We start from the raw sequence: 19,272 nt of genomic DNA on the forward strand, positions 1-19,272 counted from the left end.
TTGGCCATCAGAAAAGTATGCACCATCTGTAAAAATGTGCTGCCTCTACAGAGTTAATTTATACCTACTTCATGTATAAAAACAAACAGAAAAAAAAAGGACCTGCAGCCAGCATCCTTTTTACTCTGCTCAAAGTATGGAAATACTTTTGAATGCTTGCAAAAGTTTGTATATGACTTTTCTTCTAATATCCTACTAGTGCTGTTACATACTGTGAAAATGTCAGAAGTGTATTTTAGGATTTTTTTTTTTTCTAGAAAGCAGTGTGTTTTAAGCAAATATTATCAAATAATAACAAATAAACATTGAAGGTCTGAAATTGCACACAGGAATATTCTCACTAGAATCCTGATTCTGCCATGACCTTTCAAAAACAGCACAGGGAACATAACACGTGATTTGTATTTCCAATCCAACCAAATCAATCCAATCCTGAATTTTAAATGGCAAATATTTGCAATGGATTGCATTTATATAAGGTAAAGAGTCAGTGTTCCTGAAAGAAATTATTCATGAATATTAATTAAAACATATTATCTGGAAAATATATGTGATGCCATGACAGAACGTGGAAACTGGGAGATATGAGACACAGTGTGACCACTATTGCTCTGGCTTTTTTAGCTTTCTCTTTTCTAAATGTTAACACAAACCCAATTTCCCTTGGTGACCTTACCTATAAATGAAAGGAGCTACTGTGGCAGTGTTGGGATGACTGTATTGCTGTTGCTGAGGAAGTTGGACGATGCCGTTCCCCGTGCCTTGGCTGCTGCTTGCCGCCACGGAGCCCGAGAGAGCTGCAGAGGAGCCCGGGGCAAGAGCTGAGCTTGGTTCTTTCCCTTCAGAAGAAGCAAGTCCACAGGAAGGAGAAGCCTTCTCATTGAGTTGAGATTTTGGTGTTGTTTGGGATTGGTTTCCTTTTGTAGTCCTCAGTTTCTCAACCTCCTTACTTCCTGTGCACGCAGATGAAGCACTCTGCTTTGCTGTTGGCACCTTCGATCCAGGTTTTGGGATTCCACTAGAAGACGGTATTAAACTTTCCTTCTTGGCTGTTGCTGCCTTGCTTCCCTTTGGGATTAAGCTTGCAATTTTTGAGCTCTTCTTTGCAGATGTTTCAGTGACTTGGTCCTTCTCTTCCTTGACTGTTTTCTCAGTGCAAACTTTATTTTTGTCCCTGTTCTTTTCCTCTTTGTCCTTTGGCTGTAGCAAAGACTTTTTATTGCTGAGATTTTTGCTTCCAGCTTTCGGAGGAGTTAACTTCGGTGATACTTTAGGACTGCTACTTGTGGAGCCGCCGCTGTTCACCCCACCGCTTAACACGTCTGTCTCACCACACTCTGAAAAGGTATCATCTTCTCTCCCACTATCACTGGGTCCTGAGCTCAATGACAAAGGAGGTCTCAGAGCAGTCCTAGCATTAACCAGCTTGAATTTTTCCAGCATAGATTTTTGTCCAGATGAAGGTGGCTTCATGCCTTCAGATGGGGGTGGCTTGAGCCTGTCTGAAGATGGAGTAGGGGAGGTTGCGGGACTAGGCTGCTTCACGGACAGCATGGTCGAGGTTGCGCTGTGTTTGACATTCATGGATTTGCTGCGCCAAGGCTTGCTGGCACTTGGAGAGGGTATGGCAGAGACCTGCTGCTGCCCGGTGCTGGTGGGATGCTGCACGTTTCCATTCATGCCTGCAGATGGGTGAGGGCCTTTTGGTGAATCTGCTTAAAAATAGAAAGAATCACAATGGTACAGTTATTTTCACATCTTCTACTCGAAGATTAACAGCATACCCCCCCCCGCCCCAGCATGAGAAATACAGTTACATATAAACTTCAAAAATCAGTGTAAATGTGATTTATAATAAGCTTAATATACACGTGTGGAATATGCAGAATGCTAATCAAAAATGCCTTTTTTTCCCTTCCATCATGGTGTTGTGCAATACTTCTTTCTATGAGCTCAAGAGCACATGGAGACACCTTTGTTGCAACCATTTCATTATGCAAATTAAACCTTCCAATGTAAAGATTTTATAATTAATAACTCATAAAGAAATTCTTCCAATCAGTGGCTAATAACAAAACACTGAGAGACTAAAAAAAAATAAAAAACACTAAAGCAACACCGGAAGAAAAACAAAACAACAAAACAAAACAAAACAACAAAACAGAAAAAGATTATGGTTTTTACTGTTTAACAAAAGGTACATAAGTCTCATTTACATCTCTCAGGTTCCTTCACTACATTTATATTCTCCAGAAACTTCAGCAAAGCTTCAGAATGAAAGAGAATAAGGCATTCTGCAATAATCAAACTATCTTAATTGACATCCATGATTTTCAAAACATTCATTTTGCCTTGTTAAGCAAAACAGACCGAGGCATGAAAGGGCTGAGCTCTTCTATATGAAGCTCCTGTTTCCAAGACTTATCTGAGTATCTAAATGCTATTACTCTGGAGCATCAGAGAAATGAAGTACTAATGGTAATCATATATGTGGTACAAAGCTATTTCAGCAGGTGACATATTTTCTCTCAGTTTATCTGTCTTTTCTTGATATTCAGAGTTCTGTGGCTCCCACTGATTAGGCTTAAGTGTGTCTATGCTACGAAATACGTGCTACTAGAAACATGCAATGGAAATACAGTTCACATAATGGAAAAAAGAGCACTTGATGTGTTACATACACACAAGGCCAATGTCATGCCCTGTAGCTCCCATGTCTAAATAATATAGTAGCTGAGGACATTTCTGCCCTTCAGCACAGAGTTTGAAGTTGTGCGCAATTTCCATTTTTGCAGTCTCAGCCCTAAGGCCCTCGTATATATTAGACTATTCACCTGGAAGTCTGAAGGCCACTAATACAAATAAGGAAGGGGAGATTTTAAGCATCCTGGAGGGAGAGGTGTTTTTTCTTTAACAAACAAAAATCTGCTTTTCACAAGCAAAATCTACTTCTCTAAATAGATTGTAAGAATTTTTTGTTTAAAAATAAATTAAAAAAAATCCAAACAAAAGTAATACAATAGAAATGTGTTACACAAACAGCCTTAACTTGCTTAACGCTATTACCAACTGCACTCCAGAAGCCCAATCACTTCCATCTTCAGCAGATGCCCTACATTATTTTGTGTGCTCTCAGCCCAGTGTGCAAACCCCATAGATCTAATGATCTTCACAGAAGTTTTTGAGCATCTCTACTGATACAAGAAAATACGGGTGGCCTCAGAGTATTTTTGGGAAAGGCTAGGTGATAGCTTATTCCCCTTGCTCCAGGTAGCATTATTAATGTGGAGCTGCTTCTGTTGGCAGCTGCAGAGCTGTTCCCTCATCTGTGAATGAGGCAGGATTTGTGGCTGGGCCCCTGCTATTTTTTGGTAAGTCTCGGATGCTGGAACAGAGCCTAGGGCCAACAGCAGCTGTTGTATATTACTGCAGCCCTCAGGCTTCCTTAATTTATACCAGGGATCAGCCCCATGGCTGATAGCCCAGGACTGGGTGTGCACAAAGACCTTCCTGCACATATCTTGCTTTGCACTAAACACGCCTTAATTACACAGGAGGATTGGGGTCTTTTGCTATCCCAGTAGCTTTGCAGTTGAAAATTCACCTTAAGAATATGCAAAGTTAATGCAGAATACATGTAACAATCTGTGCACAGTGGGATGCCACTGCACTCTCTTGTATTAATTCTGTTAAATTTGTATGGCTTCAGGCTATTCATTTTACTGAAAGAAAGAAAGGGGGGAGGAAGCTTTCTGACTGAAAAGAAGAATGCAAGCCTTGCCATATTTCCTGCTATATAATATTAACTCATTTGAAAAAAAAATATAAAAAGGAACATATTCACTATTTCAACAACAGTTTATTCTTCCACATATATAGCAAAATACACAGGTTCCTGGAACCACTGATGCTTATTTGATCGCTATGTCACAAACCACAAACATCAGCAAAAGGTACAAACACAAAACTTGCCTTTAACCTTCAATTTAAAGTGCATCCTTAAAGTTCCCACAAGGAATGTGGATTGCACACTCTCAAGAAATAGTGAGAGTCTGCCTGTATGCTTAAAGATGTGGAATAAAAAGATTTATTCCCCTCCTAGCCCAAATGTACTACTTGAAGCTGCACATCTTTCATTGCTTTTTTCTCATTCAGTTGGATTTAGCTTTAGCTGTTCATTATATGAAATCTGTCCCCACCTTGTGGTGCTTTCGATACAGACTGAATCGAAGCTATGGATTCAGGATATGACAAGGATGTCATATCTCTATAAACTGAATTTTACAAGGAGACAGGTTTCTCTGTAGGGCCCAATCCCTTTACAATTGAAAGGCATAATCAACTTCTGGTGAGAAAAATGCTGCATTCTCCTTGAGAGTACTGTGCTTCAGGGTTCAGCCCAATCTGCTTTGGGAAAGCAGAACACCCCTGGGTGCGCACCGCAGAAAGAAAAAAAGATATCAGAAACCAATTTACAACAATCCTCTTCAATCTTCTTGTCCATGACCTTTTCTGTAGTTGGTGCTGTTGGAGAGGACAGCAGTTCTGTGATGACAGCTCCCCAGTTGCAGCATAGTCAGGTAGTGATTTTCTTAGTATTCTGGAGCAGACAAAGTGTTTCCATAAGGCATATTAATACTGTCACACCAGGTGCCCAGATTACAATATCCAATTTTAGTCACTCATACTGAAAGGGTTAACAAAAAAAGGAAGAGTTGTAAGGGAAAGCTGTAAGGATGCTTGGAGGAACTGGAAGTCTGTCTGGTAAGATGAATAGAGCACAGCCTGCTCAAATGTCCTCTTCCAACATGAGAATTTATCTACCCCTTGTCAGCACAGGAGAACACCACAAGGGAGCACTGGCAGCAGACTGGCACTAGAATGAACACAAACAAACTGGCACTGGGCACACATACTGCACGAAGATTAATGATCTGCAACCATTAGACAACTGGGATCCAGAACAGAGTTTCTCAAAGTCTTTTACGGGCAAAATACCAAAGAGAATTGAAACAAACTCTGGACAATATACAAATGACATTTGATATTATGAAATGACATTGAAAGGCGTGCAATTAAACTCTGTGACATAAAGGTCCTTATCAGTGTTCAGAGACAGTGTTTCTAAGCTCTGAAGTGTAAATATTTGTTTGTTTGTTTTTAATTTGGCTGGAGTTAGAACATTATTTCTTTGCTAGTCTCAAAATGCCCTGGGTATCTGTCTTATTAGCAACATAGACAATTAACTTTATTCAAATACTTTCATTTTCACTGTTTTATTTTCCTCTGTATTTTATTAGGTGTGAAAGAGATGGATGTGATATGACCTGGAAAACTCACATATTCTTTGGAACCCAACCATAAGTCCAAATATATATTAAAAGTATATATATATATCTCACTAAAGCTCCACAGATTCCACAGATGAGTTTCAGCTCATGGCATCTTTACCGTTTTGGTATATTCTGTTTTCCTCACTTAATCACTGGCACATAAATTTACCTGTGTCAAGACAATGGAGTGGGTCTATAGGTGAAAACTGTCCTGTACTGAATGAGTAGCAAAACTGTTTTCACTTAGGGGTCCGTGGCTTTCTTGCAGTGTAAACTATTCATTAAGCAACTTTCAAAATAGATAGTATTAAATAGCATTCTAAATAATAAAACAATATATAAAAGACATCTATCACATCTTATTTTGGACCACTTTGAGGTCTCCTTTAAATCTGTGCCTGTATATCCAGGTACAGATTAAAATGTATTTAAATCTGTGCCTGTATTGTGACTGAGGTGAAAAATGTGCTATACAAGAGCAGATTTCAAGTATTACATATAACTGGATTTAAAACAAAACAAAACAAAGAAAAAAACTTATGCTGTATATCTTTTTCGAGGTCTCTTTTTAGCACATACAGGAAGTTGTACATTAGCAAAAAAAAAAAAAAAAAAAAAGTACCAAAAGTGGTCTGTCCTTGAGATTTGGAGATCCCCAGTTCTCATGCCTATTGACATAGTACAAGTCATCCTCTATTCTGATTCAGTTTATGCAGCTTATGCAGCACTAATGCAAAATTACTAGCTATTTGCTATACTATCCAAGACTCAGAAATTAGTGTATATGGACTGTATGTCCATTCAACACAAGCTGTTAAAGTTCTCTTTCTCCAAGTATCTACATTAGAAGCAAAATTTAAAATGCATTTATTGCATGTGCTGCTATTTTATTTTATTATTTTTTTTTTCTTTTAAAAAGGTGTTATTATTACTACTGCTAATGTAAGGGTTGAAGTTTGTTTCAGAACAAATTTTTTTAAAATCCTCAGGTCATAGAACACCCACAGGTACATAAAAAAAAAATAATTCAAAGACTACTTGGAAATTTCATTGTAATATTAAAAAAAAAAACTTACACACTTGCATGTGTAGTATTCATATTCTCTAACTTCTGCTTTATACATATCTTTTAAAATAAACTTGTATTTATCTTATATTCATAAGTAAAATCAATGTTCTTAAATCCATTTTGCTGTTTGGAAAGGAAAAAAAAAATCAAATAGAATAACCTAAAATACAATACTCAATGTAGTTATGCAACATTACATTTTCTATATCCTGTAAAACTAATTGAATGATAGTATACAAAGAAAGCCACCCCTTATACTCTTGTAAGTGATGACTCTACTAAAAATCTCATCAAGTTTCTCATTCTCTGCTGTGAAGAAACGGGTAAGTAAAGAAATCCATCATGCAAAAAGCCATGTAAATGTGCAATGCAGTGTAAACCTTAGCAGTCCAAAGACAGTTTTCAAGCAATGAGCTAAGAATATTAGTATCTACAAGCATGCCCCACCTTAAATCATTTTGCTCTTTCACATATTTCAATAGAAAACTTATGTCAACATTATGAAGTAATTCTAAAGCCTGAACTGCTGTACATACCTTCACTCAAGCAGTCCCATCTCCTACTTCATAACATCACTATCATATTTGTGAACTATACAGTGTCTGCTCAGTTTATATTCTGATCTCTTTTTAGTCTGCGTGTCTTGCCATAAACAAGTCCTTGATAAAATAAAAAGCAGTACAGAACTATCTGAAACATTCAACTGATAGTAAAAATACAGAAATAACTATTGAAAGGATGGGTTTATATCTTCAGATACAGCTAGGGGCAAAGTGTGTTCATCAGAATTTTGTAAAAAAAAAAAAAAAATCTGGATAGCTGCCTGTTGCTTGGATGAAGAACATTCACTGCATACTTGTTCCTCCCACAGACCCCAAGGATGCGAATGGGTACTATGTATATTGTATCATTTTCAACTGTATTCTAACCCAGAGATATGAATAAAATGCTGTTCATTACACAAAGGGAGAAAGAAGGGGAGGGAAGGACTGGATTAGTTACACAACTTGGAAGGCTGATTTTTTATATTATTATTTCTAAGATAAAGCCTGAAGAGGCACATTTTCTGGGAAAACAGAATCAGAGGGTTGGAGAAATAGGAGGACGCAGAGAACCCTTTTTGTGAAACTGAAGATCGTAGTTAGAGGAGGCAATAAAACATGAACACTGAGTTCAAATCCCTGCAAAACTTCATTACATTTGACTTAATTTCCAATCCCTTATTCGGATTAATGCATATACTTAGTAAGGTCCTGAAAGAATAAACATATGTAATATTCTCATGCAAATGTAATATCCATCTCCTTTAATATGGCAGTCTTCCTATGGGTATGAGCGGACTTGAGCATAGACCAAGACTGTAGGCATGCAATATGGATTCATTTTTACTTCAGAAGTATCAGTCAATGACATTTCCATCAAAGACAGATAAAATACCACTCACTGTAACATCTTGAAAGGTTTCAGTTCTGAAATTTTACCTCAACTCAATTACAAACCCTAATTCACAGGGCTGTCTCCATAGTGCTTCCTCACCAAGTATTACGTTCACTTCTTTGTCTTTTGTGGATAGGTGCCTTTTTTTCTTTTTCCATTATGTATTACTTCTGTAGAGTAATCTCACTAACTTTTAATCACTTACCTTTTTCATTTCCGTTTGCATATTGTGGAGGCTTGTTTTTGTCAATGCTGTTAAAGCTCTGGCTCCTCCGATTTAAATTAGAAGCTCCCTGGACTTTGGTACTGCTGCCTGCAGCTGGCACCCTTGAGGGTCCTGGAAGCCTAGAATGGTATAATCAGAGACTGGTTCGTTGTATGCAGTGCAACACATAGAAGAGGCAGTATGCAAATATCAGATTGGAATTTAAAACCAATGACCAAAACCAATGATTTCATGTAAGCAACAATGAACAGAAGGATTCAAGTTAGATAGACTCAACAAATTAAAAGAAAAGCTTATCTTTATTCACACAAGGGGGAAAAAGATGCTTTCTGGGTTCACAAGACATGTAAGAAGATGCTTTGCATTTGCCATTAATGTTGCTAAAACAGATTCACCCTAACAGACCATTAATATGCAGTATCAACTTTTATTTAAATAAGTCATTCTTAAGGAGAAAATTTTACAGAAATTGATTGGAAGCACAAAAATACATAATTGAGAAATATTTCATTTTTCTTACTCTACTCTCTATTAACTGTTCCAGAGCTGTGGTCAGCACAAAAGCTGTCTTTATAATTTTGTTCTTTCGTTATTTTCAGAATGCTATTGGTTTAAACAATTCTACTTCTTTAGGCTTGTGAGCTTATTATTTTAAATAAAAATATTGCAAATATATTGTTTATGAATGAATGTACATGATGAATGTACACCTTTTCGATACAAGGATACAATGTAGGCTATACAGTTCATTTGTTAGTATTTGCTGCCACCATCTGTACCTTACTGTGTGGCTAAGCTATGAAAAAAATGTGGACCCTGTTGTCCCTGGCATGTATAAGCCTGCATCTTTTTATCTGCCTGAATTTGTTCTCTTATGAAAGATTCTGTAATACATGCTTGCTTAAAACCTTCTTCAGCATCTTTGTGGGCCACTTCATTTTCCACTTTTGTTCTCTGACAGACAAAATGAAATGCTTAACTCAGCAAGATACATTTGCCATTGGAAAATAATATCTATATTCTGTTTCTCACTTATGGGGGTGATATAATGGTTTTAATGGTGTCAATGCAAATCATGCATATTGAATTTTGTTAGTTTCACTATATGATGAAAGAACAGCATGAGAAAGAAAAAAAAAAAACAGGTTACAAAGAATTGCAAAATTCTAGATTTCTTCTGAACTTTTTCTGTTGAAAATGGGTATAACAAAAATGTTCGAATTTTATTTTCATTAGCAAACACATGTAAACAGCTCCACGTTCTCTTGCTTCACCAATTTAAGACTCAGAGAGCTAATCCATTCGTTATTTTCATGGCTCTTTCTGGCCGCAAGCCTGCCCTGCTAGCCTCTGTGCTGAGCCCACAGCAGACTGTCTCTGCTCTGCAGCTGCACGCGTGCTAACCTTTACTGTGACCCATGAATTCTAGTGATCTTCTGTTCCCTGAAGAATGCACTAAAACAAACTTAAAAATCCATTTGCTCCTTCTCATTACCCTAATTTGACAGGCAGTGAGAGCCCTGAGATCATTTGTCAAAGGTAATGAAAAAAGCAATGAGAAGGCATGTGCAACGCTGGAAACTCATCTGTTCTGTTAAAATATAAAATAGTTATGCATGCCAGAATTTGAGAACTTGCCACAGTAAGCACATTATACATGAAGCCATTTGCTCTGCACACTTTCCAGTTTACCTCATTTGCTGTCTTTTTTAATTGAATTCAGGTTTTAAATTTCTCTTGCAGAATCATGTTAAGCAGCTAAGGAAATGCAAAGAGGAGAATAACAAATAAGGGACAAGTCACATACCTCTGAACAGGCTTCGGAAACACTGCCACAGATTTAAAGTATTAGACATTAAGACTGTTAACCTGGACATACTGAATGCGGACAAGACAGGAGCATCAGCAATAAGAAAAACTGAAGACCTATAAATGCAGGTGCAAAGCAACTGGAGCGTGGTATAGCTCATTCCAAGCTATCACCAGCAACTCCTGTTAGTGCACTACATTGCAAAATGCAATCTTAACTGTAGATTACACAATTTATAGTTCATTGTTCTCACCAATGAACTGTACAGAAAAAAAAAAAAAAAAAAGATTAATGAGCACATTAATTACCCACCACACACACAAAAAAAATATGTTAGAAACAAGAGTAAGCTTTAGATTTCAGCTTCTTTCTTCTGCAACCTGGCTTGTAGATTTTAGTGCTCATAGTGCTAAAAGTATCGATGAAATCTCAAACAGGGCAGCTCCTACACACAGTTCTGTCAAATCACAGCCAAAACAAAGCATCTCTCTAGCAGCGACTGTGTGTGGGCTACTCTTGAAGGAGCAGAACTCTTGAAAGTGCTTCTTTTTTCCACTCTTGTTTTGCTTCTGTGTGATCTTGTCTCTGTGAACTCAACCTCTCAGGTGGGTTTGCAATACATGCAGAAGAACATCTACTGGGAATTGGGATGGGGTCCCAGACATTTTTTTTGGCTTGTAACTAAACAAAGAATTTGAGCCAGAAAATAGAGAGCACTAAAATCACCAACTAATCCTCCCCACCTGATATTTTACATGCAGGATACCAAGATGCAAGATACATAACAACCAGAAATATTGCTAATATACACTAAAATCAGCTCCCTCCAGTCCATACGAGGCTTTCCCATGGCAAAGCTCATTGTTGCAAAGCTTGCACACATAACATAAATACACATTTTTTAATGTCCACTTCTGTCCAAAGGATAAACTTCCAATGGACATTGACTTGCTTGATTATCGCTAATAAGCAATAAATTAGAGATATTTAACTGACCTAGAAGCCTTTTTTTGACTGGTTGCAATTCCACTGTGATTAGACTGAGTTGCATATCTGGCTGTGAGACTGTATGAGAAGAAACAGAGAAATTGAATTAAAGGATTTCTTTGAACATGTATAGAAAGAACACACTTACCACACTTATGAGTTAATGAATGCAAATTGAACATGGAGAGAAAACACAAATTAACTGGCAAAAATATGAAGTAATGTAACATGCAGATTTTTATGAGAGATGCAATGCACAGATTATGAAATAATGTATATCGTTATATATTTTGTCATCTGCTAGAAATTATTTTAGGAATAAACAATTCAGGCATAGTGACTGAATTCTAGCTCTGTTAGTGCACCTTAAAACTTTTTGCTGGTGTTTTTGTACCCATGAAAAGTACGAAATGTGAATATACAGCTAAAAGCACCTCCAGCAAATTGCATGGGTTCACAATCTGCAGATAGGAAGAGGTTTGCTGTACCAGAGCCAGCATGGACACAGAAGAATCTGTACTAAAGAAAGGTGACCTGTCCGACAGTAGAGCTATACAGAAGGAGAATCCCATCATAGTTTTTATTACTGGTATTGCCCCATAGTTCACATACGTAAGTGATGCATTACCCAGGCAATCAATCAGAGGCTCCATTAAGGAAGCCATCACACGTGCTTAGATTCATTGTTAAGTTTCATAGGAAAATGCACCTTAGTCTCTTAAGACATCCAAGTAGTATTTCTGCAACATAAAATATGTTGTGCTACAGGGCTAAAAAACTATATGTTCCTTGTAACACCCAGCAATATGTCATTGCTAAACAGCAAATTGATGCCTTTATTCTTTTAGTCTTTTGCATAGGGGATGTGTAAAAGGTATAGCTAAGGTAAGGCCTCCTGCCAAGTAATTTCAGATACAGTAAACAGGTGCATCCTTTGGGATCCACACAGCCTAAGGTCATACTCAGGTGCAATCACAAAATCAAATTCCTTACATTCTTAAGGAAGTGATAGGAAACTGAGTAAGCAGGAGCTCTGGCAGTCACATAGTGCTCTTGTCTCTTACAGTTCTGCATCTTCTAGTAACTCTTCTGAGCAGTAGCAGGAACCATAATAATTTAGTCCCAACTTTGTAGACTGGCAGCACTTATATGAAAAATATGGTGGTACTGATTCTACCAGAAAAGCATTAAGCAATTTCTGCTGGCCCACTGAATTGGATAGACTCAGTGTAGAGCAGATGGAAGAAGCTTAAAGGAAAGAAGTCTTCCCATACAGGCATAGCTGTTCTGAAGAGGAGTAGGGCAAAGGCACAAACCAAGGGTCAAAGTGACACTTGAATGTGTTGCATGATTATTGTTACTTTACCAATTTATTACCTAGTAAGGGGTTCAGCACTGCCTCTGTGCCTGGCAATCATAAATGGCACATGTGCATTCGATGAATAAATAAAAGGGAAGCTACTTTAGTCTTAAGAAGGCAAAACCAAATCAATCATTTAACATATAAATGCATCATTCAATCCTGTGATATATATCTTCACAGTAGTGCTGACAAAGTACTCTTTCATATGACTATAACTTCTGTGGAAATTGTAATAAACTGCAATATCATAATAATTGCTATTTATATTTTATTTTTTTATTTAGCCATTAGTATATTACTTTGTATTTCATTTACAGCTATTTTTCTTAATAACTAGACATGCTACAAATATGAAATAGGATGTTTTACTAAAGTTGCTAAATTTTTGCTTGAATTATTAGCCCATCTCAACATATTTAAAATGAAGGAATCTAGAAAAGGTTATCTGGTTATCTCCATTGACTAAACTAAGAAGTTTGTGAGAAAAAATGGAATGTCAAATAAAACTTTAGTGCATTTATGTTGTAGAAGGTTAAATGATACATAGTACAATCAACACAGACAGTGAGTTGGAAAAGCAGAGAGAATAGGATGCATCTTAACCACTGCCTGAAGAGGATGAAAGATCTGCCTAGTGCCTGGTAGCTTTCCTGCTTCAAACAATGCTACTCCAAAGAGGCAAATTACTTGATCTCAGTGATGAACTCAGTTGCTGAGTTGTTGACAATCTAGCCCATAGACAAACAACACTTTATATATATATATATATATATATATATATATATATATATATATATATATAAGAATTAATATATGAATAATCTACCTGGAAAAACTTGCTAGAAAAATCTCTTTCCTTCCATGCCTGTTGCCTGGGACTCCATCCACTAGCAAATTCATGAAACGTCAGCCTATAAACTGTTTTCAAATTTTACAGACAGCCCTGAAAGGCATTGATGGATGACTTTGGGTCTTCCTTCACAATTAGCATTTGCTGTGTTGGACCAATTAAAGCTTTGCACAGATGCCTGTTTCCCAACTTCTGGCTGCAATGTTACAAATGGGAACTGCAACACATCTAAAGTCCAGTCTCTCTTAGAGCTATTCTAAATGTATGAACAAATATTTACCTGTTGCCTTTCATCCTATCTGATAATTGTTGGTGGGTAACATCTGGCAGTCAGGAAAATAAACCTGTTTTGTTTAAAGTTGTAATTATTTATGCTTACAGATTCACTCAAAGGTACAATAAATATGTTCCTGCACTAAAGCAGCACACATGCATATTAGTAGTCCAGACAGCAGAAATTTAGTGTCACAGCATTTGGGACATGGAAGGCTTTACTTGTCAGAGGGCTGGAAAGGGGGATTTTCAAGCCCCTGGTTCTATTCTTTCTGCTCCCAAGACCCTTTCCATTGCTATAATACTCCTGCCAGCATTCTTCCCCGACCCAGTGTCAGCTTTGACTCCCAGGAGAAGCCACAGCAGTTGCCTGCAAAGCCCAGCTGTGGCCCATTTTCAGGAAGGGGACATGGGAACAATGGCAGAGGCCAACACTGTCTGCAGAGCCTGCAGGCAACCAGTTTGCTCCTGGATAGACAGCCCAGCGCTGGGGCTCAGTGTTGCGATGCTGGGGCCAGCACGGCCCTGGGCCTGGGCCAGGAACAGGCCTGGAGGCCTCTGGCAACATGCTTAGCTCTCCCCTTCTTTCTAACGCACAAGAAGAGCAGGCAAATACTTCCGTTTAAGCAAATCCTGTTCAAAAGAGGTAAGATTGTATAAATACATCCGATCCAAAATTCTTAGAAATCAACTGGACTCTTTAACACCGGCTTCCATGTGGAAATCAAACACCCATATTTTCTCTCACAATCAAAGAAAACTCTAGCTTCCACATCAGAGATGAAATGGTGACACTGGACATTGCTGGTTCCTTGGTGAAAAACCGTGAGAAAATGGAATAAACATGCTGAGGCTGCCCAGAAAGGCAGCTCAGCACAGAGGTAGCTGGAGAAGTACTGAGAAGGAAGCAGTGCAGATGTTACAGACTGTGGTTACCCTGAGGTGCTAATGGGAAGCCCTAGAGCTATACCACAGCCAGTCTAGTTGCAGGAACCAGGACTCAGCACTGCACACAGGCTGTGCTGCACAGTCAGTCACTCTGAGGAGAGATGCACTGTGTTCCACCAAAATGGGGACCTGGATGAGGGCATGCAGTTGCAGGCAGGATAAAATGGTTTAAGAAATGGTCATGAAAGATGTAGGGGAACCTAGGGAGTCAACATAGACTACAATACCAAAGGTTCTTAAATGCCCTCCCACTAAAAGTGAAGTGAAATCTTCAACTTAAATGGGCATATAAGAGCAAACAAGATGAAGAGGGAAGACAAGTGACTGCTGGACTCTCGACTAAAATGGCAGAAAAAGTGTCTTTCTGCTGTACAAATAGCATGGCATAGCAGGACAGAAGAAGCTCTTTGAAAGTGTCTATAGCATGTAAAAGCTGAAGAATTAAGGTTGTATGAACCCGGATACAAAGCATGAATAAAGCTGAAAATATTTTAACCTCCTTCTTCAAAAAGTAACCCATGTAGTGTCAGCCTGCATATCATCTACTTTTCATTAACGGTCTTTTGAAAGATCAAAAGGATCACATTACATCACACTGTCAGAGCAGTGTAGCTGCTTTCCTCTAATGAGTTGCATGGTGGTTCTAAAATGCCAGCTATGCAATCTCTTAAAAGGCAAAGGGGTCTGCAGTATGTAATCAAAGTTCCACCTTTGCATACTTGAATTTTAACATGCTGTTGATTTTATAAAGTGCATTTGTTTCAGCAGAGTGACTGCACTCCAGAACTGTTTAAGACTCTTCTATCAGAATGATTTATCAATTTCCAAACAATAATAATAATGAAAAATAAATCTAGTTTAAATAAAGGATTTTTATTGGAAAAAAAAATCCTACAAGATATTGATTGTGCTGTAAATATTTTATCTTTTTAAAAACAAAACAGAACAAAAAGAAAAACAACAAGAAGAACAAAAAAAGCTCTTTGAATGTATACTTCTCATCAGCCTGCCTGGCAGAAAGCAGAATATATAATATTCTAAGGTTCACCTGATTCCAAATCCCAAGCCTGCTGAGAGAGAGGCCACAGGATACAAAAGTTTCTAAGCTCCTCACTATACCAAACAATCTGGGCAGCGAAAAGATCTCTGGCTCCTTAAATGAACATTCAAGGAAGACAGGAGGAAACCAAAAAACTGATTTTCCAAAGAACAATATATTTCTGACACTCCTTTTCCTTTTTTAGCCTAACCCTTGTGCCATAACATATGTATATATACTATATGTATGCATATAAAAAAAAAGGTACATATATATAATTATACATTTATTATTTATATACATGTAATATAATTATACATATATACAATTATATATATAATTTAAATACATATTTGGGTATTATGTATACATATAATACTGAGATATATACATGTGACACACAAACATATATTATTTTTTTCATTCATGGGAGGAAATGTCTATGGTTCAGGTTAGAACTCTAGCTCATACCATGTCATCTGTTCTGCATTAAGTGAGCACCTCTCCCTTCCGCTCTTTGAACTTCTGGTATCTTATACAAGAAGTCTATCTGCATCTGATTCAGGTTTGGAGATAGAAGTAAAATTGTGTTTTCAATGTTTGCCTGTAGTTCACAGATCATAAACTGAAACTCAGATAAACCAGTTTTGCATCAACATTTTTGCTCCCACAGAACACAGTGACTTGTAATAAGAACAAGTCATCCATCACAGCAACTACACAATTTCTACCCTGGTCCCAGTATTTGTATTGCAGGAATTCTATGAAATTTATTAAAAGAATATGTGAAATCAGAACCTTAAAGAACCTAAAAGCATATCAACAAAGTGGAAAATGTGCTAGTTAGCTACCGTGCTTAACCTGACTGGTAACTCACCTCAAACAGCACAAAAAAAAATCTTTAAAAAACAAAAACAAAACAAAACAAAACAAAAATCTGAACAAATCAGCCAACAGTGTGCTACCTGCTACCAGAATTAGGGCTATGTACTTAGGGATCCAGCTTACCTTTTTGTGACCTTATCTCCATACCATTTATGATCCTGAACAATAATATGTCAGATGATCTACACAGCAACATATGCCACTATTCTGCATCACAGTTCAACACAATAAAACTGTAACAGAGGTTTCTCTTAAAGAGGATGAAGAAGGGGCTGCCACAAAGCCTGAAACTGTTGTACTTTCAAATCTGCAACCATTGTCTTTTGAAACTTTTCACAGATTTCCAGAAAATCCGCATTCATCAACACATCCTAAAGAATGGTTGGGATTGCTATAAACCTGCATCAATCAACCAATTAACATGTAATTAAGGCTGTTCTTGTTTAAGGTATTAAAGTGCATGCAAGAGTATATTTTGTGGGATCTCCCCATTCATTCTAATACAGTTAAGATCTATGCGGTCTAAAGAAATTAGAAAAACTTCCACCTAGCTATGTATAAATATTTTCAAAAACACATACCAGAAAACAAACACATATACAAGCAATTTTCCTAAGATGATGAAGTTTCTCTTTTAAATGTGGTAAATTTTAAATATAAAGTGAGCTCATTTTTTCACTTCTATTTTAACCAATATTCTATGGACACTACTTATATAAACAACACTGCTTTCACTTCTTACTTCTTTGGAAGTGTATGGACTTGTACTTTTTTATTTTTATTTTTTAAATTTTATTTTACTTTTTTTTTTTACTTTTTATTTATTATTTTTTTGGCAATGAAGAGAGGAGAGAAACTCATCCATAGCTGCAAAAAAAAAAAAAAAAAGTTAATGTCCTTTCTGATAACTGATAACTGCCAAAGAACAATAGCAGAAGATCACAGTTGCAGCACAGTCTGTAAAATATTGAGATAAATTGGACAGAAATGACTGACAGTAGCAAAGAAAGTAACAGTACAAACGTGAAACTGACTAACAGGGTTGCATGAATGCAAGGGAAAGATTAAGTTGTATACTGCCAGCAAGGAATCTGTTGAGGAATAAATAAAAACATGTTGCTTTAAACCTCAAATGTTTGCAAGCTATCAGAATTACAGAGGTGCCAGGAAAAGAAAAAGATTCATGGACAAGATTTCAGCAGAACCCACTTTCAGAGAATGAGGAGAATCAATGGATTTATAAGGAGAGGGAAGGCAGAGCAACAAAGAATGTTTGAAGAGAAAATATCTATATTCTAAGTCTTTTTTTTCCTTATGTGTGTGCATATATATATATTTAAAATGGATTTTTATGCTACAAAGATGAATGAAAAAACGCCAATTAAGTTCTACAAGATCAGGATTAGCGGCAGTGAAAATTACAGCCAAAGAGCATCAAACTCGAAATAGAAAAAGTAATGAGTGATCAGAAGCAAAGGAGAAAAGTGCCAGACAATGTAAATATCTGAAGTGCACAGAATGGAAATTGTCGCTAAACTGAATTAAAACATTATTTTGAAAACTGCAAGAACAGAAAACGAGAAAGGATGACACTTGCATTTTGAAATACTAACAGAACAAGAACAGTGAAAAAAATGAGCAGGTGGCAGAGTTAATTTATTAACAGGAGAAATCAGAATAACTATGTCACAAGTTATATAACGCAGATATTCGGAAAAACATCAGATACTTTGCAGAGAAGAACTGCAGAACATAATAAATAACATAACCAATAAAGAACAAGATTTTCAGGAACCAGCCCATAGAATTATGTAGGAAGGTAAAAGATCACTTTCTGAGAGATCACTTTAAATAAGAGATGAAAAGTTTAAAGAAATCTTAAAAGCTATTAAGATGATATATAACATTTACATTTTTATATTTTATATGTTTCCTCTCTACTATGTGCTATATTATCTTATGGCTATAAAAGAGACCATTTCTTTCAGAAATTGAAAATCCCTTTCAAATGTGTTTTCTTACCTTATGTTAAAATTTAGCAATATCTTATCTTCTTATCTTAGAGAGGATGGGATACAAGGAAGAAGTATGTGAAAAATACATTGTTGCTATTGCATTTTTCTGCCTTTTCTGTATGAAGGTTATCAGAAGGAACAGTAATATGCTATCATCAGAAAGTATCCCTTTTGAGTACAGTAATTTCTAAGTTGCTCAACTGCAATAGAAGGGTTTATTATGAAACTACAAATGCTGCTCATGCTTCTTTGCATTGTGTCAAAACACAACCATTTTCGAAAAAAAAATCAAAATAGTTGCAAATGAAACTGTGACAAATATTAATATTTAGGAGGCAATGAAGGTGTATGTTTTAGATGTTGCTCTGCCAACATATCATAGATGTGGCCTAGAGAACTCCTGAAATTGCAATAATCTCCAGCATGCAATGAGTCATATAAAATGTGTAAATTATTTTGATACTTGTGTGAGGTAAACAAATGGAATATGCAAGAAGAATCACTTTTCACGATAACCTACATAGCACTTATCACAGGAATAAATCTCCACTTTACACAACTCAACACTGTTACATATAACCTATTTGTTTAGGCACACAGCTAACTGATTTAATTAGTACACAGTGATACTACATAGTTTAGTTACCTGTTATCAGGACAACAAGGATGCAAGAACTTCATGCCCTGGTCTGTAAAGGCATCAGAAGTTCCTTTCATTGGAAACTGTAAGGACTGTAATGATTGTGTCTTTTAGGTATGGAATGGGACCAAAACTGATTCTGAAGATAGGAGGAGATCTCAGTTAAGGTAAAATGAAAGGCCAAAGGTCCATTTGAAGGTCAGCTGCTGCACATACCTGTGCAATCACACTAAGCAATGAAATTCATTCTGCATTATCTCCCAGATGCATAAAAACACATCAGATTTGGCTAATAGTTTGTCTGTTCAAAACCCTACTAGTTAAAGAAGAAATGAACCTTTTCCTGATTTTTCCTCTTTGCAGTCATTGAATAATGATCGTTTAGCTGACAAAGCAG

At 36.8% G+C, this 19,272-nt stretch overlaps 1 protein-coding gene across 2 annotated transcripts in view; it reads right to left on the reverse strand.

The window, feature by feature from the left end:
* The window catches only part of NAV3 (neuron navigator 3), a gene marked incomplete at both ends in the record, with an annotated part of 270,085 nt that overhangs the window by 133,503 nt on the left and 117,310 nt on the right, over positions 1–19,272 (reverse strand). For both annotated transcript variants that reach the window (XM_084295258.1, XM_084295257.1), the window contains 3 exons: positions 677–1,712; positions 8,045–8,184; positions 10,872–10,940. In XM_084295258.1, the coding sequence (XP_084151384.1) occupies positions 677–1,712; positions 8,045–8,184; positions 10,872–10,940 (1,245 nt within the window). The remainder of the gene's footprint in view (positions 1–676; positions 1,713–8,044; positions 8,185–10,871; positions 10,941–19,272) is intronic.

Source organism: Netta rufina, assembly GCF_964035555.1.
Source record: "Netta rufina genome assembly, chromosome: 1".
Classification (NCBI taxonomy): Eukaryota; Metazoa; Chordata; class Aves; order Anseriformes; family Anatidae; genus Netta; species Netta rufina.